The sequence below is a fragment of the Coregonus clupeaformis genome, chromosome 20 (genome assembly GCF_020615455.1).
Source record: "Coregonus clupeaformis isolate EN_2021a chromosome 20, ASM2061545v1, whole genome shotgun sequence".
Classification (NCBI taxonomy): domain Eukaryota; kingdom Metazoa; phylum Chordata; class Actinopteri; order Salmoniformes; family Salmonidae; genus Coregonus; species Coregonus clupeaformis.
Genome location: NC_059211.1, coordinates 17,852,237 through 17,877,379, shown reverse-complemented (window position 1 = coordinate 17,877,379; position 25,143 = coordinate 17,852,237). Strand labels below are relative to the sequence as shown.

The following is a 25,143-nucleotide window of genomic DNA, read 5'->3' as shown; positions in this document are numbered from 1 at the left end:
GAACAAAATCGCAAACAGCATTTTTTGTTCAACCCCTTAAGAACTGTTGATGATAATCTGTTTGCGTCTGCCAATTTATTGGCTGTCCAGTATGTAGACGACCTGTCCCCAGAGCTTTCTATACAGTTAATTAATCAATTTATGTAATGTGTTGATGCCAGTCAGCACTTATTAAAGGGAAACTCCACCCAAAAACGCTATTTTGGTATTTGTTTAATTAGTCCATTGTTGACATAGTCCCAAAATGTTTTGCTTGTCAGCAATCAAGTTTTCAAGATATGTAACTTTCAAAATACAGAAATCATCCCGATATGATGCATTTTGCTGGGGCTTAAGGTTAGGAGTTAGGTTAAAGGGTTAAAGGGTTAAGGTTAGGGTTAGGGGAAGGGTTAGCTAAAAGGGTTAAGGTTAGGGTTAGGGTAAGGGGAAGGGTTAGCTAAAAGAGTTAAGGTTAGGATTCAGGTTAGGGTTAGGGGAAGGGTTAGCTAAAAGGGTTAAGGTTAGAGTTAGGGTTAGGGGAAGGGTTAGCTAATATGCTAAGTAGTTGCAAAGTAGCTAAAAAGTAATAAGTAGTTGCAAAATTGCTAAAGTTGTGTGATGAGATTCGAACACGCAATCTTTGGGTTGCTAGACATTCGCGTTATATGTTTACTATGTTATGTCTAGTCTATGAGACCATTCTTTTCACACTTCTACTGCAGCAACGAAAGGACAGTTCTTCACCTCATTTTCTTATACAACACTTGAGAATTTAGTCCAATCCTTCTAAGAACTGTCAGTTCATCACTAATTAGGAGAATATCAATAAATGATAGATTCCTATTGCTATGTCCTCTAAAGGTAACATTAATAGCTAGACTCTCAGAACTAAGTTATTATAGAGGAAGGACACTGGTGCAGAGAGGAAATGTTGTGAAAAACTATCTGGGTGGAACATGAGTGTTTTCCCAAGGCACATGTTGCCCCCCTCTATATCAGTCTAAAAACAAGTAGATCAGTTATTCAGTTTGTAGGAGGATAGAAAAACAGGAAAGAACGGTTGGCACAAGTGGTTGTGTCTGAAACAGATGCACAACTTCTCCAGTTCTGCCCACTCTGGAGTATGGGGTGATTCTGACAGTGTGAATTATCTTACATGATACGTTTCTGCCCTTCTCCCTTTACCTTTTTTGCCTACATTATAATGTTAGCCAATATAAATATTCAATGAAACGCCATGAAAGACACTCAGGAGATATATTACTCTTAGAACATGACAACAACAAAACAACATCAATTTGAGTTTATTAGGAGTTGCTTTGGAAGACCTATACAGAGTAGCCTATAGATACAGTACAGTGTTATTACATAGTACACCTTATATCCATCTCTACGCATCAGTTGTTGTTTCAAATCCTTCTGTAAGTCCACAGTAATAAACAGCCATGTCATTCTCTTTAGATCCATGGATCAGTAACTGATGCTGGTGAAGTGGCCTGCTATCATTGGTCTGGACAGTGATCTTGTTGGGATGGAAGCCATGGCCATAGAGCACAAGGGAGGTGTTGGTCAGGGGGTAGCTGAGTACCAGTTCAGGCCTCTCTCCTTGATTCTGCTTGTACCAGCTCACAGTTGCCATGCTACAGTTAGTGGACAGAGGGCAGTCCAGAGTGGCATCCTCCCCTACTTTCACTGATATGCTCTTCAGTGATAGACCCAGGGACTCTCCCAAACGTAGACCTGTAGAAGTCACAACAGAATGTCACAGGAGTCAAATCATATAGGGCTACAGACAGTGGCCCGGTCCAGACACAACCCCTAATCACTAGTTCCTCAAGTCAATTCTGATTCAAAAATGCATTACATTTCATAATGTCTTGATATGCCTACTGAACTGCCAGCGCAACATAGTGACGATTACTGAATGATTGCACTAGTACAATTGTATCTGACAGTAAAGCATTTAACTACATTGAGGAACACAACCAACAAACACTCAACGAGGTTATATCAAATGTTTCACATCATCTTTAGCCATTGTTATTGTAAAATGTACTTACCATTCAGTATGATTGACAAGCATAACATGATTCTCGTTGTGCCTTTCATGGCCGGATGCAGTGCTCTATTCTGTGAGATGATGAAAAATACGCTTTCGATCCGACTCCCTTGTCAGACTCTGCTTGATGTTTCTCTGGAGGCTATGTTTGTTGGTCCAACTGAGTCTCACAGAGGAACTGCCTTCCAACATGTTGTGCACAAACTCATCAGACCATGTCAACCTCAGACGTGCCAAAGTCTGCAATGGCAGCATTACCTTTAGGCTCCCAAATGTACTGTATTGACTATTGGGATTTGTGAGAAATGGCCACACATTAGCGGACTGTGAGTGACCTACAATTGTATGTCCGGCGAAAGATTTGGATTCCATCTCTCATGCAACATAATTGCCCCAAACTTACAATAATGACAGGACTTTCAGATTCGGTTTGATGAGGGGTTATTCATTGTCTGTTTTTCTGCCTCATTTCCACTCTTTTCTTGCTGTAAATGTGTTGCATCAGTTCAGTATTACAAGCAATAGGCCTAAGTGTAGCAGCCTCAGTATGTCAGTGTAGTGCATCCTCTTCCAAGAGTTCTGGACTTGGGTGGTAGTGAGCTTTCCCTGTCACAACAGCGTCGCAAGTTGGTGCAGTTCGAGCACTTCCCCTTCAATTATTACACTGGTTGCAATGGTGGGATAATCCTCCAGCAGTCTCTCATGCTCATGCCTTTGATGGAAGTGTGAGGTCTGAAACTTTTTGGCACAGATTGCCCTAAAATGAGAAAGATTGCTGGTTCAAACATTGTTCTAATCACTACTCAAGTAGCCTACACTGAAAACTTGGATAGCATTGGAGACCTTCGAGGGGCCCCCCATATTATTTGGATTTTTACAGTTAGGGCTAATAACTTCAAAAGTAGCTGGTATCATAAATGCATTAATGTTTGAATGGTCATCAATCATCATTAAGTAGGCTATACCTGTAACCGGATTATCGAGCACACAGATTGATACATGGCAAGGTGCAATGAGCAGACAAGTCAGAACCATGGATAAATAATTAGGCCCAGGCTACACCTTCTTTAGAATAGTCAGACAGTAAACAAAATAACATAAATCACGCAAGATCAGGTAGACAGCAGTCTACAACATAAGCAGCAAACACATCCACATCAATTTGATATTGCTTTCTGTAGTCAAGCACAACAAGGAACGGAATTCCATGTGAAATCTAATCAAATCAACGTTTATTGGTCGCGTGCACAATTTAGCAGATATAACGGGGTGCGGCGAAATGCTTATGTTACTAGCTCCTGACAATGCAGTAAAATGTCAAACAGGTACCCAAACAATCAATTTAAAAAAAACTAAAAAAACACAAGAAATCAAGAGATGTTGGAACGAATCTAATGAACAACCAAATAGCACTGTCAAGGTCATCCAAATGCAATCTATACATATCTACTCCGGATGAATTTACACAAGATATACTAGGAATGATATGAACAGCAGTAGATATCAGAGTGAGCTATGTCAAGGATCCAATAAATAAATAAATATGCGGTGTGTATAAACAGTGTAACTAAAATGCAATGTACAGTAGTAGAAATATTAGAATGAGCTATGTCTAGAATACAGTATATAAATACACAGTGCAAAACCCAATAGCAAAATTGATATAATTGCAGGAAATTAGCTTCCGAACCTGAGTCCAGAATATAAATAATATATATGTACATGAAGTCGGAAGTTTACATACACCTTAGCCAAATACATTTAAACTCAGTTTTTCACAATTCCTGACATTTAATACTAGTTAAAATTCCCTGTCTTAGGTCAGTTAGGATCAACACTTTATTTTAAGAATGTGAAATGTCAGAATAATAGTAGAGAGAATGATTTATTTCAGCTTTTATTTCTTTCATCACATTTCCAGTGGGTCAGAAGTTTAAATACCCTCAATTAGTATTTGGTAGCATTGCCTTTAAATTGTTTAACTTGGGTCAAACGTTTCGGGTATCCTTCCACAAGCTTCCCACAATAAGTTGGGTGAATTTTGGCCCATTCCTCCTGACAGAGCTTGTGTAACTGAATCAGGTTTGTAGGCCTGCTTGCTCGCACACGCTTTTTCAGATCTGCCCACAAATCTACTATAGGATTGAGGTAAGGGCTTTGAGATGGCCACTCCAATACCTTGACTTTGTTGTCCTTAAGCCATTTTGCCACAACTTTGGAAGTATGCTTGGGGTCATTGTCCATTTGGAAGACCCATTTGCGACCAAGCTTTAACTTCCTGACTGATGTCTTGAGATGTTGCTTCAATATATCCACATAATTTTCCTTCCTCATGATGCCATCTATTTTGTGAAGTGCACCAGTCCCTCCTGCAGCAAAGCACCCCCACAGCATGATGCTGCCACCCCCGTGCTTCACGGTTGGGATGGTGTTCTTCGGCTTGCAAGTAACTCCCTTTTTCCTCCAAACATAACGATGGTCATAATGGCCAAACAGTTATATTTTTGTTTAATCAGAACAGAAGACATTTCTCCAAAAAGTACGATCTTTGTCCCCATGTGCAGTTGCAAACCGTATTCTGGCTTTTTTATGGCGGTTTTGGAGCAGTGGCTTCTTCCTTGCTAAGCGGCCTTTCAGGTTATGTCGATATAGGACTCGTTTTACTGTGGATATAGATACTTTTGTACCTGTTTCCTCCAGCATCTTCACAAGGTCCTTCGCTGTTGTTCTGGGATTGATTTGCACTTTTCGCACCAAAGTACGTTCATCTCTAGGAGACAGAACGCATCTCCTTCCTGAGCGGTATGAAGGCTGCGTGGTCCCATGGTGTTTATACTTGCGTACTATTGCTTTACAGATGAACGTGGTACCTTCAGGCGTTTGGAAATTGCTCCCAAGGATGAACCAGACTTGTGGAGTTCTACAATTTTTTCAGAAGCTTCTAAAACCATGACATCTTTTTCTGGAATTTTCCAAGCTGTTTAAAGGCACAGTCAACTTAGTGTATGTAAACTTCTGACCCACTGGAATTGTGATACAGTGAATTATAAGTGAAATAATCTGTCTGTAAACAATTGTTGGAAAAATTACTTGTGTCATGCACAAAGTAGATGTCCTAACCAACTTGCCAAAACTATAGTTTGTAAACAAGAAATTTGTGGAGTGGTTGAAAAACGAGTTTTAATTACTCCAACCTAAGTGTATGTAAACTTCCGACTTCAACTGTATGTGAATGGTGTGTGTATAGACAGTATGGACAGTATGTGAATAGAAAAGGTGTATATCAGTAGTTATATAGGATGAGCCATGACTAGAATACAGTATATACATATAAAGTGGGTAAAACAGTTTGTAAACATGATTAAAGTGACCAGTGTTCAATGATTCCATGTACATAGGGAAGCAGTCTCTACGGTGCAGGGTAGAGTAACAGGTGGTACTGGGCGGAGGCCGGCTAGTGGTGACTGTTTACCAGTGATGGCCTGGAGATAGAAGCAGTTTATCCGTCTCTCGGTCCTAGCTTTGATGCACCTGTACTGTCTCCGCCTTCTAGACTATTTTAAGGAAGTGTATACTGGCTATGTTGTTGCTACGGTGTCTCAAGAGGGACAAACAGTAAAATCCCTCGTTAAATCAGCAAGCGGCTCCCGGCGTTATACCTATAGCTGTCACGACTTCCGCCGAGGCTGCCTCCCCTCCTTGTTCGGGCAGGCTTCGGCGTTCGTCGTCACCGGCTTACTAGCCACTGCCGCTCCATATATCATCATTCCATTTGTCTTGTCAATTACACACACCTGGTTCTTATCCCCTCATTAGTCTGTGTATAAGTGTTCCCTCTGCCCCCTTGTCCTTGTGGGTGATTGTTATTTGTGAGAGTAGTGTAGCTCGGTGGAGCTACTCGCACTTTGTATTGCCGGGGTAGATATTTCCCCTGTGCCTGTATATTGTTGGAGTATCCCGTACCGTGTATTGCCAGGGTAGATAGTTTCCCCTGTGCCTGTTTTCATGTGTCGCTATCCAGCGCAATTGTGTACGACAGAATAAACTCTGTATTCGGTGATTTACCCTCCTGCACCTGACTCCTTCTATTACACTCATCACAATAGCAGACATTGCCATTGGAAGCGTTGAGTCGCATTAGTATTAATCCCATGCAGCCTTGTTACAAGTTCAAACAATGTGTGTTATAATCTACACCTCGATTAGGCTGATATTAATCCATATGATTTTGTTTAATGTTGTGTTTATAGTACAACAGCTGTCTAACCAGAACTAGAGATGGCGCCAGAGAAGATGGCTGCCGTTTTACATTCCTCTAACCAATTGTACTATCATGTGTGTTTTTTCGTGTTATTTGTAATTTATTCTGTACATAATATTTCTGCCACCATCTCTTATGACCAAAAAGAGCTTCTGGATATCAGGACAGCGATTACTGACATCGTATTGGACGAAGATTTTAAACTTCAACGAGTTGGACGCGAAGGATATTCTACAGACACCCGACAAGGCCCAAATCCATGTCATTCGCATGAGAAAGAGACAGAGATATCGTGGACGTAGGTCGGGGTGCCTTGTAAGGATCCGATGGCGAGCGAGTAAACTGCCTCTTCCATCAATCCAATTAGCCAATGTTCAATCATTTGAAAATAAATTGGACGACCTAAGATTAAGGTTATCCTACCAATGGGACATTAAAAACTGTAATATCTTATCTTTCACCGAGTCGTGGCTGAACGACGACATGGATAATATACAGCTGGCGGGACATACGCTGCATCGGCAGGATAGAACGGCTGACTCCATGGTCCTCTGTAGCTCAGCTGGTAGAGCACGGCGCTTGTAACGCCAAGGTAGTGGGTTCGATCCCCGGGACCACCCATACACAAAAAAAATATGTATGCACGCATGACTGTAAGTCGCTTTGGATAAAAGCGTCTGCTAAATGGCATATTATTATTAAGACAAGGTGTGGTGGTCTGTGTATATTTGTAAGCAACAGCTGGTGCATAAAATCTAATACTAAGGAAGTCTTGAGGTTTTGCTTGCCTGAGGTAGAGTATCTCATGATAAGCTGTAGACCACACTATTTACCAAGAGAGTTTTCATCTATATTTTTCGTAGCTGTCTACTTACCACCACAAACCGATGCTGGCACTAAGATTGCACTCAATGAGCTGTATAAGGAAACAGGAAAACGCTCATCCAGAGGCAGCGCTACTAGTGGCCGGGGACTTTAATGCAGGGAATTGTATATCCGTTCTACCTCATTTATACCAGCATGTTAAATGTGCAACCAGAAGAAAAAAGCTCTAGACCACCTTTACTCCACACACAGAGACACGTACAAAGCTCTCCCTCGCCCTCCATTTGGCAAATCTGACCATAACTCTATCCTCCTGATTCCAGCTTATAAGCAAAAACTAAAGCAGGAAGCACCAGTGACTCGGTTAATAAGGAAGTGGTCAGATGACGCAGATGCTAAGCTACAGGACTGTTTTGCTAGCACAGACTGGAATATGTTCTGGGATTCTTCCGATAGCATTGAGGAGTACACCACATCAGTCACTGGCTTCGTTAATAAGTGCATAGATGATGTAGTCCCCACAGTGACCGTACGTACATACCCCAACCAGAAGCCATGGATTACAGGCAGCAGCCGCACTGAGCTAAAGGGTAGAGCTTCCGCTTTCAAGGAGCGGGACTCTAACCCAGACACTTATAAGAAATCCCGCTATGCCCTCCGACGAACCATCAAAGAGGCAAAGAGTCAATACAGGACTAAGACTGAATCGTACTACACCGGCTCCGATGCTCGTCGGATGTGGCAGGGCTTGAAAACTGTTACAGACTACAAAGGGAAGCACAGCCGCGAGCTGCCCAGTGACACGAGCCTACCAGACGAGCTAAATCACTTCTATGCTCGCGTCGAGGCAAGCAACACTGAAGCATGCATGACAGCATCAGCTGTTCAGAATGACTATGTGATCACGCTCTCCGTAGCCGATGTGAGTAAGCCTTTTAAGCAGGTCAACATTCACAAGGCCGAAGGGCCAGACGGATTACCAGGACGTGTACTCAGAGCATGCGCTGACCAACTGGCAAGTGTCTTCACTGACATTTTCAACATGTCCCTGACTGAGTCTATAATACCAACATGTTTCAAGCAGACCACCATAGTCCCTGTGCCCAAGAACACTAAGATAACCTGCCTAAATGACTACCGACCCGTAGCACTCACGTCTGTAGCCATGAAGTGCTTTGAAAGGCTGGTCATGGCTCACATCAACACCATTATCCCAGAAACCCTAGACCCACTCCAATTTGCATGCCGCCCCAACAGATTCACATATGATGCAATCTCTATTGCACTCCACTGCCCTTTCCCACCTGAACAAGAGGAACACCTACGTGAGAATGCTATTCATTGACTACAGCTCAGCGTTCAACACCATAGTGCCCTCAAAGCTCATCACTAAGCTAAGACCCTGGGACTAAACACCTCCCTCTGCAACTGGATCCTGGACTTCCTGACAGGCCGCCCCCAGGTGGTAAGGGTAGGTAACAACACATCTGCCACGCTGATCCTCAACACGGGGGCCCCTCAGGGGTGCGTGCTCAGTCCCCTCCTGTACTCCCTGTTCACCCATGACTGCATGGCCAGGCACGACTCCAACACCATCATTAAGTTTGCCGATGACACAACGATGAGACAGCCTATAGGGAGGAGGTCAGAGACCTGGCCGTGTGGTGCCAGGATAACAACCTCTCCCTCAACGTGATCAAGACAAAGGAGATGATGTGGACTACAGGAAATAAAAGAGGACTGAGCATGCCCCCATTCTCATCGACGGGGCTGTAGTGGAAAAGGTTGAGAGCTTCAAGTTCCTTGGTGTCCACATTACCAACAAACTAACATGGTCCAAACACACCAAGACAGTCGTGAAGAGGGCACGACAAAGCCTATTCCCCCTCAGGAGACTGAAAAGATTTGGCATGGGTCCTCAGATCCTCAAAAAGTTATACAGCTGCACCATCGAGAGCATCCTGACTGGTTGCATCGCCACCTGGTATGGCAACTGCTCGGCCTCCGACTGCAAGGCACTACAGAGGGTAGTGTGTACGGCCCAGTACATCACTGGGGCCAAGCTTCCTGCCATCCAGGACCTCTATACCAGGCGGTGTCAGAGGAAGGCCCTAAAAATTGTCAAAGACTCCAGCAACCCTAGTCATAGACTGTTCTCTCTGCTACCGCACGGCAAGCGGTACCAGAGCGCCAAGTCTATGTCCAAAAGGCTTCTTAACAGCTTCTACCCCCAAGCCATAAGACTCCTGAACAGCTAATCATGGCTACCCGGACTATTTGCATTGCCCCCCCCCCCACCCCCTCTTTTACGCTGCTGCTACTCTGTTTATTATCTATGCATAGTCACTTTAACTCTACCCACATGTACATATTACCTCGACTAACCAGTTCCCCCACACATAGCCTCCCTACTGTTATTTTATTTTACTGCTGCTCTTTAATTATTTGCTATTTTTATTTTTTACTTAACACTGCATTGTTGGTTAAGGGCTTGTAAGTAAGCATTTCACTGTAAGGTCTGAACCTGTTGTAGTCGGCGCATGTGGCAAATACAATTTGATTTGATTTGATTTCTATGGTATATTTGCAAATCTCTCTGGGTGAGGTTCTGTCTTCAAGTCTCCAGTGGGTGGTTAAGTCCCTTCCATAGATGTAATCAAACGGATGGAGAATGCAATTTCTGAACTGAAGTAGATATTCTAAACAAAGTGTTTTGAAAACTTTCAAGTGTAACAGTTCCATGTAGGATAAACCATCCTTCACATAATACTGTAGAAGCAGTGTTCTGCTAATATAACAATGTGCAAATATTACACTTGTCTTTCATCTTCTATTGTCGTTCACAGCCGATACAGATACGGTACCTATCAACATGTTGTCTGGGGGTGCTGGGGCTACCTTGCCAAACATTTAAGTTGTCATACCTTCCTGTATGGTGTCCCATATCCCCCCTCAATTGATAGTACCATTAGATTCAATAATAACAAAAGACAATAAAAAGTAATAGATGTGTCTTGTATAATTTTAATGCTGAGTACAAGGTCCCAATTCAGACATCAGTATCAACCTGTCGTTCAGTTAGAGGACTCCATGACCAAAGCCTGTCTGATATCCTCCATCTGTAGAAAAACGAGGTAGAGTTGATGAGTAACACGTACTGAAAGGGCGGTGTTACCTTGTCCGTATATTCAGTTTATTGTCTGTCTGTAAATTCTGTTTATTGTGGCAGGACTCTTTCACAGAGTCAAATTCCTGTGCATGCAAATGTATTTGCCAAGTAAATGTGATTCTGATTCTAAACACTTTTTTTTTTACCAAAACAGAGGCGGGGTGTCTGGTTTTGTTATTGTTTCAATTCTAGCTTTAACCTAATTTTAACAATTTCGGAAATTAAATATTGGTTTGCATGTCTGTCAAGTCCCCTTAGTTTTTCCCTCAAAAACATGTGACCTTCTGTACAAAAAAAAAGTTGAATGATAGGAAGACAAGGAACAAGATATATTTTTATATATTTCTGGTTTGACTTTAAATGAACTACAACTTTTAAGCCCTAATAAACCCTTTTTAATGCATAATAGATGCTTCAGAAATCATTCAGAAGCAAATAAATGGATGGTAAAGGGTTTATGCCACATTTGGCAAAGCACCAGATATAATAACCTTATATCACACTTGATGTACACTGAGTGTACAAAACATTAAGAACATCAGCTCTTTCCATTACATAGACTGACCAAGTGAATCCAGGTGAAAGCTATGATCCCTTTTTGATGTCACTTGTTAAATCCACTTCTATCAGTGTAGATGAAGGGGAGGAGACAGGTTAAAGAAGGATTTTTTAGCCTTGAGACAATTGAGACATGGATTGTCTATGTGTGCCATACAGAGGGTGAATGAGCAAGACAAAATATTTAAGTGCCTTTGAACGGGGTATGGTAGTAGGTGCCAGGTGCACTGGTTTGAGTGTGTCAAGAACTACAACGCTGCTGGGTTTTTCATGCTCAACAGTTTCCCGTGTGTATCAAGAATTGTCCACCACCTAAAGGTTATCCAGCCAACTTGACACAACTGTGGGAAGCATTGAAGTCAACATGGGCCATCATCCCCGTGGAACACTTTCAACACCTTGTAGAGTCCATGCCCTGACGAATGAAGGCTGTTCTGGGGGAAAAAGGGGGTGCAACTCAATATTAGGAAGTTGTTCCTAATGTTTCGTACACTCAGTGTAGTATAACATTATTTTGTTTTGTCAAGCATTTATGTAGTGCTTATGAACTTTTGAATGGCTCATATGAAGCCTTTATACTGTACATCATATCCATCAGATGTATTGCCAGGAGGAGGGAATGTGACGAAAGTCAACCCCGATTACTATAATATGGGACTTCAGTTTTTTTCTGTAGTGATAAAATAATAAAAATAGAAACATGCCTAAGACAGGAGGGCTTCAAGAACAACACCAGAAAGCATATTGGAAGTGTAACCTTAGTTTAATTATTATCACTAAAACTCTTATTCTGAAATTTGTCAAACTAAGAGAGAGTCCAGATTAGCAAGAGTCCAGGTTGAAAGGTGATCTTTTTTGCCATTCAGTTCGCTTGCTTGTCCATCATTCACCACTGACAGACATTCTGTACGCGACACCGGCTCAAGAGCGAAGAACTATTGTCAGGTGAGTGTTGCATCCTTTAAGTCTTAGCTAGCTAGTTTGACTATTATTAAATTGTATCCTGTTCATTTGGAAAATCCACATTTAGGGCAGTTTGAGCCTAGAGTAAACTGCCTATGTGCTTTGAAAATTATTTTAGAAAATACGCAGCATGCCTGCCAACACAATTAGTCTCTTTGAAACATTTTGCACAATGCTGTCTTTTCTCTGTGTGCCAGATTTGGTATCAGATCTTGCTACTGTGAAGATTCATTCTTCTTGAATGATTATTTTTACTGACTTGAGAGTCATGATTCGTTTTTCTGAGTGTCTCGTTCATTTTAGTCGTTCATTTAACCTGCTAGTGCTGGCCACAAGGCATTATGGGTATAACAACTGTTTGACACGCGACTACATGTCAACTGCATGAACTTTACAAAAATAATGTGTTCAAAGATCATGCAGTTTTTGATGAAGTCGCCTTCAAGTCGCTGTAGTTACTTCTCACCAACTGCACCATGCAGCCATCACCTGCATTGTGGGAGGCACTATTTGGCAAACAATCTTTAGGGTGTTCTTGTTTGACCCACGTGAGCGTGGCCAAAGACGTGACTAAAACAGGAACCAACTTTGCAGCGATTCTAATGTTACAGGTGAAACAAATGAAAGTGATACCTCTCTCTAACCAATTAATTGTACACACAATATGTTTTCAGTTTGTGAGTGTGTGATATGGGGGTATAGAAAAGTTTATTTTGACATTTATACAGAAAATCTTTAATAAACAATAGCAGCTATGTTGACACTGCCATGTTGATCTGAGGATTGCTGTTGGAAAACCACTACATTGTCCGACTTTCGGCTTTCGCAGATGCATCTTCCCTGACTTCACTCGCCGACTTTAGTCTACAGTCGGCTTCATTAGGCTTACCACTGGAACACACCCAATGACTAAATGCTTGTGTCTCCGCCCTAATAATGGGATTTGTTGTCCACAGAGCGTAATGGCGGGCTATCAAGCTCCCTCCTCTTCCTGTCTTTGGACTCGTTATTTGAATACTTTTTTGAATATTCGATGAGGGGGGTTGACGTCAACCGCCTGTATTCAATAGAGTGAAATGCTATGCTAGCCTCATGAACATGCATTGTCCGTCTCGAATTTCAACAGGGACAACTCCGATATAGTTTTTTTAAAGAGCATTTAAGTCATACAAAACTATGTATTTAATAAACTAATCAGGGAAACTGTTCTTACGCCTTGGTATAGCCTAACTGTCACGATCGTTGTTAGATGAAGCGGACCAAGGCGCAGCGTGATAACCGTACATCTTTTATTGAAGTACACACACGAACAAAACAACAAACCAAACGATACGTGAAGTCCTAGGTAACACCAAAACAAACCTTACGGAACAAGATCCCACAATAAACAGTGCCAAACAGGCTGCCTAAGTATGGTCCCCAATCAGAGACAACGAGAATCAGCTGCCTCTGATTGGGAACCACCTGGCCAACATAGATCTACACGATCTAGATCATGAACATAGAAAATACAACATAGACACTACACACCCTGGCTCAACATTTAAGAGTCCCCAGAGCCAGGGCGTGACAGTACCCCCAAGGCGCGGACTGCGACCGCGCCAACCAAACACAAGAGGGTAGGGGCCGGGTGGGCATTCCGCCTCGGAGGCGGATCCGGCTCCGGGCGTGACCACCACTCTCTCTCTACCCCCCCGTAGCGCCCCTGGTCTGGTCCCGCTGGCCGGAGCTGGACTGGACATCGGTGGAGCGGATTGCTCTGGCTCCGGTGTGGAGCAGCTGACCGGTGCCGGACCAGGCACCGGTGGAACAGGCACGGACCGTGCCGGACTGACGACGCGCACCACTGGCTTTGTGCGGGGAGCAGGAACGGGCCGGACTGGACTGGCGACGCGCACCACTGGCTTGGTGCGGGGAGCAGGAACGGGCCGGACCGGACTGGCGACGTGCACCACTGGCTTGGTGCGGGGAGCAGGAACGGGCCGGACCGGACTGACGACGCGCACCACTGGCTTGGTGCGGGGAGCAGGAAACGGGCCGGACCGGACTGACGACGCGCACCACTGGCTTGGTGCGGGGAGCAGGAACGGGCCGGACCGGACTGACGACGCGCACCACTGGCTTGGTGCGGGGAGCAGGAACGGGCCGGACCGGGCTGACGACGCGCAACACTGGCTTGGTGCGGGGAGCAGGAACGGGCCGGACCGGGCTGGCGACGCGCACCACTGGCTTGGTGCGGGGAGCAGGAACGGGCCGGACCGGGCTGGCGACGCGCACCACTGGCTTGGTGCGGGGAGCAGGAACGGGCCTGACCGTACTGGGAACACACACCAATGGCCTTGTGCGGGAATCAGGAACGGGCCGGACCTTGCTTGGTGCGAGGAGCGGGACTGGGTTTCCTCATAAACCTCCGCTCCCTCTGCTGCCTAACCAGTTCCTCTCGCCGTGCATCCACACTCTCCTTCTCCCTCGTGACCAGTGGCCCCCGTAACCTAGCGGCCTCCTCTGCTAACCGGCTGAACCGCTCTATCGCGGCCTCCTGCTGCCTCGTCGTCCACGGCGTGAGCCCCCCCTAAAATGTTTTTGGGCTTGTCTCTCCCCCGTGAACATGGCCTCCATCCCTCTTGCCAGACTCTCACTCATCTCCTCCCAAGTCCATCCTCTCTCCTCGTCACGCTGCTTGATCCAGTCATGGTGGGATCTTCTGTCACGATCGTTGTTAGATGAAGCGGACCAAGGCGCAGCGTGATAACCGTACATCTTTTATTGAAGTACACACACGAACAAAACAACAAACCAAACGATACGTGAAGTCCTAGGTAACACCAAAACAAACCTTACGGAACAAGATCCCACAATAAACAGTGCCAAATAGGCTGCCTAAGTATGGTCCCCAATCAGAGACAACGAGAATCAGCTGCCTCTGATTGGGAACCACCCTGGCCAACATAGATCTACACGATCTAGATCATGAACATAGAAAATACAACATAGACACTACACACCCTGGCTCAACATTTAAGAGTCCCCAGAGCCAGGGCGTGACACTAACCCTACATAAATGCCTTCTTCAGATTTAATACAACACCAGATGAAGCATTTGGGTGGTCTTTTGTCAGAATTTGTCATCTCATTTGTGTTCTTCTACCCCAAGACTACCTCTACTGAGACCAAGGTATCCATATCCCCACCATGAACCCCAAACTGACCCAAAACCAGGAGAAACAGCTGTGCTCCTTACTGGGAAATGTCAAACTCAGCCTGCTGTTCTAAGCCAGTATCCATGGCTACACCAGAGCAGCCTTTCACCAGAAATGTGACCACCAAGGTCCCACAGTCTCTGTAGGATCCAACTCCACAGGGTTTGTCTTTAGAGGCTACACTAGTAAAGATCATGATGTAGCCAAGCATGGCCACTTCATACAGGATGACAAAGCCTTTCTGTTCCGTTTTAATGACAGAAATCCCATCAAGTATCCTGTCACCGATGCCACACGTGCGGTTCAGATGAATATGAACACTGGTCCTTATTTTGGGGATTCTTTGTATTTAATAAACAATAACACTACAGTGTATAGCAACCCAGGTAACTGCTACAACTTCAATGCTGCAGAAATGCATGTTAACAACCTCCAGCTAACTGAGTGTGAGGTGTACAAAGTGGAAGGTGAGTGTGGAATTTCCTTGAGGTGTGTTCTCTCTTGAATATGAAACTTTATGTGCAATTTTGTAAACAAACGTGTCAATTATTATGTATTTGTCGTACAGAGGGCGGTGTCATGACTTGCCCTCATGGGCTGAGGATCAAAGATGCAGGCTAGGCAAAGGTTTGAACACCCCCTCTCCTAGGGGCCAGTTTTATGACCGGTCGTAAAGTCCTTGCAGAAACTTTATTTTCCATGCCATGCAGTATTGGGAGAGGGAATTTCCCTGTAAGACAAAGGAAGTCTTCCCACCAAGACTCCAACATCCAAAAGTGGATAATGAAACAATATTCCTACTTAAAAGAATGTGGGAAATGGTTGGTGGCGACTTAAAGAACATGTCAAATTCGTTACTATGTTGGGATGTCATTAGAAATGGTGGAACAACATAACTGTATCTCTGGGGGTGTACACTTCCCAGTTATGAGGTTTGCATCAAATTGTTGTATACAACGAATTATTAAGTATAATAATACTTTGGGGAAGATAACAATATGATTTTAGCATTCTAGATGAGATGATTGTTTCCATATTGATTTGTTCTCAGTCAGTGGCCACACCCAGATGAGCACAAACATGATGAAACGCCCCCTTTTCTACTCAAGTATAAAACCCCTTGTGTCGAAATTCACCTCAGACCAGGAAGCCCCACGGCTTAAAATGGTTGAAACTCTACAGACCAAGCATACTACGGTATAAGCCGGATGTTGCAAATGGTTGGACTTCTACCAGACCAGGGAGCGTGAAGCTGAAGGTACACGTTACAAAATGGTTCGACCAGAAAGACCAGAAAACGTGAGACGTTAGTCCACATGTTTGACATGGAGAAACTCAAACTCTCAATCTCTACACAAGGTGAAGAAGAAGACAATGCACTAGACCTTATAAACTCAGTCTGCAGCTGGCATGTATAGTCGTCTAGAGAACTTTCACTAAAGACACGAGTTGGGAAGGACAATCCTCTCAGACAACCGCTGGTACATCAACACTTTTTTTGTTGTTGTTTTATTTTTACTTTTTTTGTAAAAAATAAATGCACTGTTGGTTAAGGGCTGTAAGTAAGCATTTCACTGTAATGTCTGCACCTGTTGTATTCGGCGCATGTGACCAATAAAATTTGATTTGATTTGATTTGACATCTGAAGTGTCTATTCTAACAGATCAACTCTACAAACTACAGGGTACGCTGAAGTATCCATTCTAACCACCACTACGACCAGAAACTTTACCAAGGACATTGGGATCTCTTGTGGGCAAACCAGAGTCCTACATCATCAACTCAACTATCGAGGACAGCTACACGTAAATACATGTTGTATTTCTAATCCGAATGAGCAGTTAGTGGGGTTTTAAGCATTTGTATTTCCGTGAGCGTAGTTTCCAAAGTAACCACGATAGTTTGAATCTCTGTCTCTCCCTTCAACTCTGACCATCCTTCTACCCAAGCATTCATGCTATTGTTAGTCCAGTCTACTAGGGACCTGTTTTCATTGTATTGTGTTAGTAATCAATAACCTATGTGTGTGTGTGTGTGTTTGTATTGTGTTATTATTTAGTTAGTTAGTAAATAAATAATTAAGCCAATTTGACTCCCGAGTGGCACAGTGGTCTAAGGCACTGCATCGCAGTGCTAGCTGTGCCACTAGAGATCCTGGTTCGAGTCCAGGCTCTGTCGCAGCCGGCCGCGACCGGGAGACCGATGGGCGGCGCACAATTGGTTCAGCATGGGTTCGTTTCCCACGGAGGGGCCAGTATGAAAAAAACAAAAAAACATGCATTCACTAACTGTAAGTCGCTCTGGATAAGAGCGTCTGCTAAATGCCTAAAATGTGTATTGCTGATTCATCCATAAGGTTAGGGTTCTTGCAGGTTCAAGGATTATGCGACATTCAGAATGAGACTGATAAGAGGTAATTATTTAATAAGTGACTGTTATCGATACAAAACATATATATCTTCTAAGAGTTTAATTCGGGAGATGGTAACTTGTTAAACAACTTCTTCCGTGGTGCCCCAAATTCCTAATGAGTTAATTGTTACATGATTAATTTAATCGAGTGACAATTAAACATAGTTATTTGATTCGATAAACAGTCATACATATTAATATAAGTCACGTCACGACAGCGGTAACATCATAGAAAAGCCATGGAGGCCCATTCTTTGGAAAGCTGAGTAAGCTTCACCCATAAATTACCCAAATATTATTGTTTTGTGATGCAGTAATGCCTTTGTTGATTACTTGATTCTCACATGAGCCATATATACACTGAATGTTATAATGTGGATGAATACAGTACATGAAAGTATTTGCATAGTTCATTCATAGGTTAGTTCTTGTTTTCCACAGGAGAAGAAAGGCGCTGATGGAGCCTGTTAAGCTCTACAGACCCATGATCAGTTCTGTGGGTCAGGCCAGAGTTATACTCATCGGTCCCGTCGGCGCGGGAAAGTCAAGCTTCCGTGGCCATGTGACCAGCCAGGCCATATCGGGCAGCTCTGGCACCAGTCTGACCACCCAGTTATGTGGTATACCACAGGGGTTCCCAAACTTTTTTGCATCAGGGACCCCTTTTGTGAAAGTTCATTAGACCCCTCATAATATCAGAACACAAGTCTTGCTTTATAGTGCGATAGAAATAGCATACAGGCAGTTTTACTATGACTTCTGCAGTGTATGGCCTGAATAATCAAGTCTCAGGCCCTGGGAAATAAAATGTTAAAGGCCCCATCTTGGCATCAGAGAGAAAGGTTGGAATTTGTCAAGCTAATTTCCTGCAGTTTTACATATTTTGCATTGGGGCAGACAGAAAATGTAGCAGTTTTCCAACTATTTCTTGCAATTATACACATTCTGCCATGTGGCAGGAAGAACATTTTTGGGGGGACACAAGAAGAAAAAAATGATCATTGATGGAGTACTGTGGATACCAATATCCCTGTGAGCCTCCCAGGCCCATGCTGTGCATCTCAAAGAGTTCAGAACAAATTGTGGATGAGTAGCATTACATTGTATTGTATTGCACCCTCTAAACTTTTTCCACAGATCCATCCCTTGTCCAACATTCGTACAGTCTGTTGTTTCTAGCAATATTCATAAAACAATTTAAAATGTACAGTTATTATTTGTGTAAAATATTTGGAGATCTGGACCCCATTTTGGGAACCACTGGTCTACCATGTTAACCAACTGGTTTTCATCTTTTTGTGTTTCTGCTACAACAATTTGAATGCATGACACCATATTTATGTGGACAAATTGATCATGCACTGTCCCCACTGCAAGCAGATGCCCACGGGTTCCGGCAGTCTGTGAACCTGCAGGACAGGATCCACTGGGTGGTGTACGTGATGGACACCTGCAAAGTCTCCATCATGTCCACCAAACTGGAGGAGAAACTGGCAGCCATTCACAGGAGGATCAACCTGCTAGGTCAGTCAGTCAGAGAGAGACACACCTGGGTTAAAGGTTATAGATTATACAAACTACTGTCTAAATCCCTGGTTATTGACACCAATGGAGGGTTGTTGTTCCACAGGTATCCCACAGCTGGTTCTTCTGACCAAGGTGGATGAGGCCTGTCCCTGTGTGGCCGACAACTTGAGGAACGTGTACAACAGCCAGTACATAAAGGCCAAGGTGAGCTCTGAACTCCCCCGCTGAATTAGATGATCATGAACGTGTGGGTAATGTTGTAGTAACATTTGGTGTGTCTCGACTCCCGTAGGCCCAGGAGGTGAGCGGCCATCTGGGGGTGCCCATGTCCTGCATTGTCCCAGTCAAGAACTACAATGAAGAGCTGGAGCTGGGCATGAGCTGTGACATCCTGCTCCTCAGCGCCCTGATCCAGATGCTCCGATTCGCAGACAACTACTTTCATGAAGCCAACGACAACGACCAAGAGTAGCACGACTAGACCAAGTGAGGAACCAAGTGGCGGAGACCCCCCTGCATGGTAGTGGTATTGCCCGTCTATGCCACTTTGTTTAGCCCTCTCTCTGCCTCATATACTGTATATATTGTTCTATGCTGTTCATGTAACCATCATGTATGATGACTAGTTATCCATTCCACTCAGCTACAGAATGACGAAGCTCAATGATAAGAATAACATAACATGCCTGATTCAGCCTACATCTTGAATATGTTATTGAATTGCTAGAAAGAATCTGTCTTTACGCCTTGATTGAAAGTTAGTTCAGTAGCGTTGCTAATTACGTTGCTATTTACATCATTGTTATTGTTCCGATTACATGGGATAGGTGAAAAGCCTAAGTTTTATTCATATGTTAAGTGGTTGCTTTGCATTAAACTAAAGACACCACCACTACAGATGTAGGATCTTCATTTGATTACTCTTTTGTTGCTGAGAATTTTCCTGCACAGCAGGAAATGCAAACTTGTAATGTATTTGAGGTTTAAAAAGGCTTCTAAAGCATGTAATTTCCACTTTGAAATGTTAGACTTCATTTGCCTTAACGAAAAATTTATCAACCCCTACAAAAATGTATATTCATTATAATCCACATAATAATTTACATTTCCTGTTGCTGCAGGATTATTTTCCTGCTTTAGCAAAATGGCTCAAATTAAGATCCTACATCTGTATAGTGTTTTCAGTTCTTGGCCAGTCTCATATAGCACTCTTTCCACAGAATATACCCCAGCAAAAAAGAAAATAGAGCTAAAATTTAGTACAAGATCATGTTGTTTTCTATTGGATAAATTTGGTTTGCAAACGCTTCCTTGAAGTTTAATCGCTAGATGGCAGTATATCACCATAACACTGAAAATAAGTGGCTGATAAAGAGGAGAGTATGTGCTGCTGTTGTATAAAGTTAAATTTGTTGACAATACTGTGTATTGCAGTGTGGTTCCCTGTCCTTGCCGAAGGGAATAACACAAAAAGCACTCTGCTCCAAAACAGTGTGGGACTATATTATTTTGGGGCCTATTTTAAATGACGTCGCTGGAAGGCCAGAGCTCCATGGGTGAAACGCAAACAACACCCCCCTACCAACGCACAACTCATTTATCCTATATGACAATAAGAATTCAATATAAATGAATGCCAGGCACCACTGGCAAAAATTGTGATTTTGCTTCCATCTGTCAATTTTCAGATTTTGGGATATTTTGCAACTATAACTTCCATACTTTCATAAAATTTACAAATGAATCGGCAATAATGTATATAAATACTTGATTTGTATCATTTTATCCCAACACCGTCAACTATACCTACCATAAATGTCGTTCTTGTTAGCATGTTTCATGTAGAACTTCAACCGTTATTTTTTTAAACTCTCCATGTTGAATCATGTATCATTCAAAACCTTTTTTTCCGGAGCATGTCGTTAGCTAGTCCATACATGGCTATATCCTTCGTAGACGTAGTGCTTCGTGCTGAAAGATGAGTAATTTCCTGACATCCGATTGGTTACTGGCATTTAAAGGCCCTTTCCGGCAACCTGATTGGTTAAAATTCCTCACGTGCTGCGCAGTACTTCCTTGTCTGAAAATACCTCCCTCGAAAAATCCACGTAAGGAGAGACAAAATTAGAAAATCTCGAACAATATACCTACAGTATGTGAATAAAAATAGGCGATCTCAGTTAGTCAATGCGAAAAAAGCATTGAGTGAAATAAAATATATGCCTGATCAGCCGATCGAGGCAGTAGCTGTACAGGTAGATGAGGAAAAGGAGGTAGCCGGCAGCAGCGCATCGAGACGCAAATTAGTTGAGATGAAAATGACAGCTAGCAGCGATCAACCAGATAGCAGCCAGCCAACAGTGGCTTTTATCCACATGTCACAAATAAACCAACATGTACATGATTTGCTGTAAGTGTCTAAACACAGGACTGTAAATCACCATAGACCCCACCAACCAGGGATTCTGTAATTCTGTCATGATAGAACATGCACACTGTGAAGGTGATCGTGATGTATTTGGAAGGAGTGTTTACACTTCCTCCAGGCTGCAGGAGTGCTCCAGGGGAGATGTGGCATTTGATATAAATGTGATGATGGTTCTTCTAGCCCACGAACTTGGACATGGTTATGCAGCTCTACAGAAAATAAGCTAAATCCTAGGGATTCCTTCCTTGTGTCTCAGCTCATATCAGAGACATGATAGGTAAACGAAAAGGGAGAGTAGCCCATTATTGTCAGGTGACTTGCTGTGTATAAATAATATGTATTTCCTTGCTCCAGCAAATGTATTCAAAGTGAATAAATCAGTGATAGGAAAACATAACTATACAATGAGACTGTAACATAGGCCTACAGTGTCATAGGGCTGTAGCCTAATGTGATTAATGAGAAATTAGCTTTACTTAAAGTAAATACATGCTGATATGCTAATATTTACATAGGGTAACATGCTGATATTTAGTCCTGCAGTTATGACTGTATTGTCAACAGACATACTTTAGTTGCAGAGATTCAGAGAGGGGTACAGTCAATGGAGAGTGCTGCAAAGCTAATTAGAAGAGCATACGCAGATATAGACCCAGACATAGCAAAGTTGCTGAAGGAGGATGAGGATGCCATCATAGACATTCATGTATCCTTTGATGGCACTTGGCACAAGAGAGGATTAATTTCCAACTACGGGATAGGTGTGTGCATTGGTGCTGGTACCAGCGAGCCCTAGAAAATGGAGAAGATCCACCCAGTCACAAAAACCATGGAGCCCATAAATTTTTTTAATAGAGGTTGCACAGAAAATGGTACCTGTATATCATAGGATGTCAAATGATAACCTTCTTAAGAGAATGTAGCACGGAGGAACCCAGAATTCAAATGAATGTCTGAACTCTGTAATATGGTCGAGATGCCCCAAAACTGTCTTCGTGGGCAAAAGACGCATTGACGCAGCAGCCAGTATAATATGGCAGTAGCCACGCTCAATGAGGGAGCCACTGCTATATCAAATGTGATGGACAAATTGTGTCTTGGCAGCACTTTGGTGACAGTGGGAGCAATCAGAGAGGAGTTGTGAGAGCTGATGCTGCTTCAATGGAGTGTGACAAGCGTAGGGGCAGGTCCCATGACACAGTCAAGAAGTAAAGCGGCACCAGCAACAACTCAAAGGGCCTTCCATATGGGGCAGGCATAACTGATTAATGTTCTGCACATTTCAACAGCCATACAAAATCCTTGTATGTGACAAATTGAGCAAAGTGATATGAGAATTTGCCCAAAACTGCATATTTTCCCAACAGACCAGTATTCAAAGCATATGGTCTATTACTTAAAACAAATGTATTAAACATGCTAATGTATTGGTAAAAGGTATATTTGATATTTATTTGTCAGTTTAGAAGTGATATATGAATAAGAGTTTAATTAATGTGACATAAATGGTCATATTTATGGAAAGTACATTTTAATTGCATTAGCCTATCTTTATCGGCCATTTTCTCAAAATGACATGTTCCCCGAGTGCCAATTCATTTTTCTCAGTCTTCAAAGGACGTACATTCACATTATTCCACACACAGGTTCTTAGTTCTTATAGTCAGACTTTTACAGAGGCTTTTTTTGATATCTTGTGTTGTTTTGATTGTAAGTGTCATTTTATCTGTACATTTATGCAAAATATGCATCCATCTTACATGTGAATATTGTTTTTTAAATAATTCCATGAAATGACAATATTTTGATAAACTGATCTGTAAAAGTCTGACCAATGAGTGTCTTATCACAATAAAACAAAAACAAAAAGCCTTGAAGCAATGTGTTGAAAAACGGATTATCGTACTATGCAAATTAGCTCATATTAAAGGAGGGTTTTGCCTCATTTGCATATTTTAATTTGTAAATAAAGAAAACTTGTAATACAATAATATATTGTATTTATGTATACTTTCATACTGGTAAAGTTTCAGGCTGATGAGAGTAAAGAAAATAAAAAATCCCCATTAGTCTGTGGTGCCTGGAATTAAATCAAACATGTATGACAAAGCCATAACACTGGTGTCTAGTTTAGATTGTGACTCATAGAGGAAAATAATACATACAGCTTAGTAGTGACTTCATTGAATTGGATCTTTATCGATAGACTTGAAAAATGTCACTGTGACATAAAAAAATGTCAACATGACAGTAGAACAGTAAGAAAGGTTTTACTTTCTGTATTGCACTTCTTGAAAATTCTCATGTATATTTTACTAATCAATAGAATAGAATGCTCCGACCTCCCCCTTCTCTCCCGCTAGCTACACTACATGACCAAAAGTATGTGGACAACTGCTTGTCGAACATCTCCTTCCAAAATCATGGGCATTAATATGGACAGCCTTCACTCTTCTGGGAAGGTTTTCCACTAGATTTTGGAATATTGCTGGGGGACTTGCTTCCATTCAGCCACAAAAGCATTAGTGAGGTCGGACACTGATGTTGGGCGATTAGGCCTGGCTTGCAGTCGGCATTCCAATTCATCCCAAAGGTGTTCGATTGGGTTGAGGTCAGGGCTCTGTGCAGACATGGGAAATTCTTCCACACCGATCTCGACAAACCATTTCTGTATGGACCTTGCTTTGTGCATGGGGGCATTGTCATGCTGAAACAGGAAAGGGCCTTCCCCAAACGGTTGCCACAAAGTTGGAAGCACAGAATCGTCTAGAATGTCATTGTATGCTGTAGCATTAAGATTTCCCTTCACTGGAACTAAGGGGCGTAGCCTGAACATACCTTTGTATATATAGTGTTGGTGGCTTCACATCAAACCAATGCCTTGAAAGCAGATTACCTGTGTCTGCCTGATCCTGAAGTGGTGTGACAAAGCCCTTAACCGAGTGATCAATAGTGGGGACATTCATCTTGCTTGCTGCCAGATGCACTTTGGTGACTGACAGCATTGGCTTGGCAGCTCCTCTCTTTGTGTTTGGGCCAACCTCTGTTCTCCTCATACACTCCTGTGAAATGCCTGGCCCAAAATAGAGACAGATACATTCCATCATTATTTTGTTTAGCCGAACAGTTTCAAGGACACGACAGAGTAGTTGGTCACTAAAATGGACATTCAAGCAGTGTGTATTTTATCGTGCAAAAATGCTTTGGGAGTTAAATGAAGCGCTGTATGAACCAGATAGCCATGGTCATCCTACCAGTCTGTTGGTCCTCCATTCATTGTCATATACTGTATCTTGTTGTGACACACCATCGACTATCTTTCCAGCTATATGCCATTGCCTCAATTTACGAGGCACATTCTTGTTTGATAAGTTGAAAATATGCCCCTGAATTCTAGGAGAACATTTCAGGAACCATTTCTAAGAACTTGCTTGAAACCTTATTTCCTTATTTTGTACCAATACCTAAATATTTCTAATTTTTTAAGGTATTTTGCGTTTCACTCAACTTACTACTGGAATCATGCCAGTTCATAGAGTGTTGTAATATACTATATGCACAGAGTGTACAAAACATTAGGCACACCTGCTCTTTCCATGACATAGACTGACCAGGTGAAAGCTATGCTCCCTTATTGATGTCACCTTTTAAATCCATTTCAATTAATGTAGATGAAGGGGAGATGACAGGTTAAAGAGCCTTGAGACAATTGAGATATGGATTGTCTGTGTGCACCATTCAGAGGGTGAATGGGCAAGACA

The 25,143-nt window shown here is 42.7% G+C and overlaps 2 protein-coding genes across 2 annotated transcripts; one reads left to right on the top strand and one right to left on the bottom strand.

Moving 5' to 3' along the window:
• Positions 1 to 1,267: 1,267 nt before the first annotated feature.
• Positions 1,268 to 2,262, bottom strand: sid1 (secreted immunoglobulin domain 1). Its single transcript, XM_041839798.1, has 2 exons — positions 2,040 to 2,262; positions 1,268 to 1,719 (listed from the first exon to the last, which is right to left on the bottom strand). The coding sequence occupies exons 1-2, from the start codon at positions 2,086 to 2,088 to the stop codon at positions 1,370 to 1,372; spliced, it is 399 nt and encodes a 132-aa protein (XP_041695732.1). The 5' UTR covers positions 2,089 to 2,262; the 3' UTR covers positions 1,268 to 1,369.
• A 15,276-nt stretch (positions 2,263 to 17,538) lies between these two features.
• Positions 17,539 to 19,852, top strand: LOC121533668 (interferon-induced protein 44-like). Its single transcript, XM_041839796.2, has 3 exons — positions 17,539 to 18,951; positions 19,058 to 19,158; positions 19,247 to 19,852. The coding sequence occupies exons 1-3, from the start codon at positions 18,753 to 18,755 to the stop codon at positions 19,424 to 19,426; spliced, it is 480 nt and encodes a 159-aa protein (XP_041695730.1). The 5' UTR covers positions 17,539 to 18,752; the 3' UTR covers positions 19,427 to 19,852.
• The last annotated feature ends 5,291 nt before the right edge of the window (positions 19,853 to 25,143 follow it).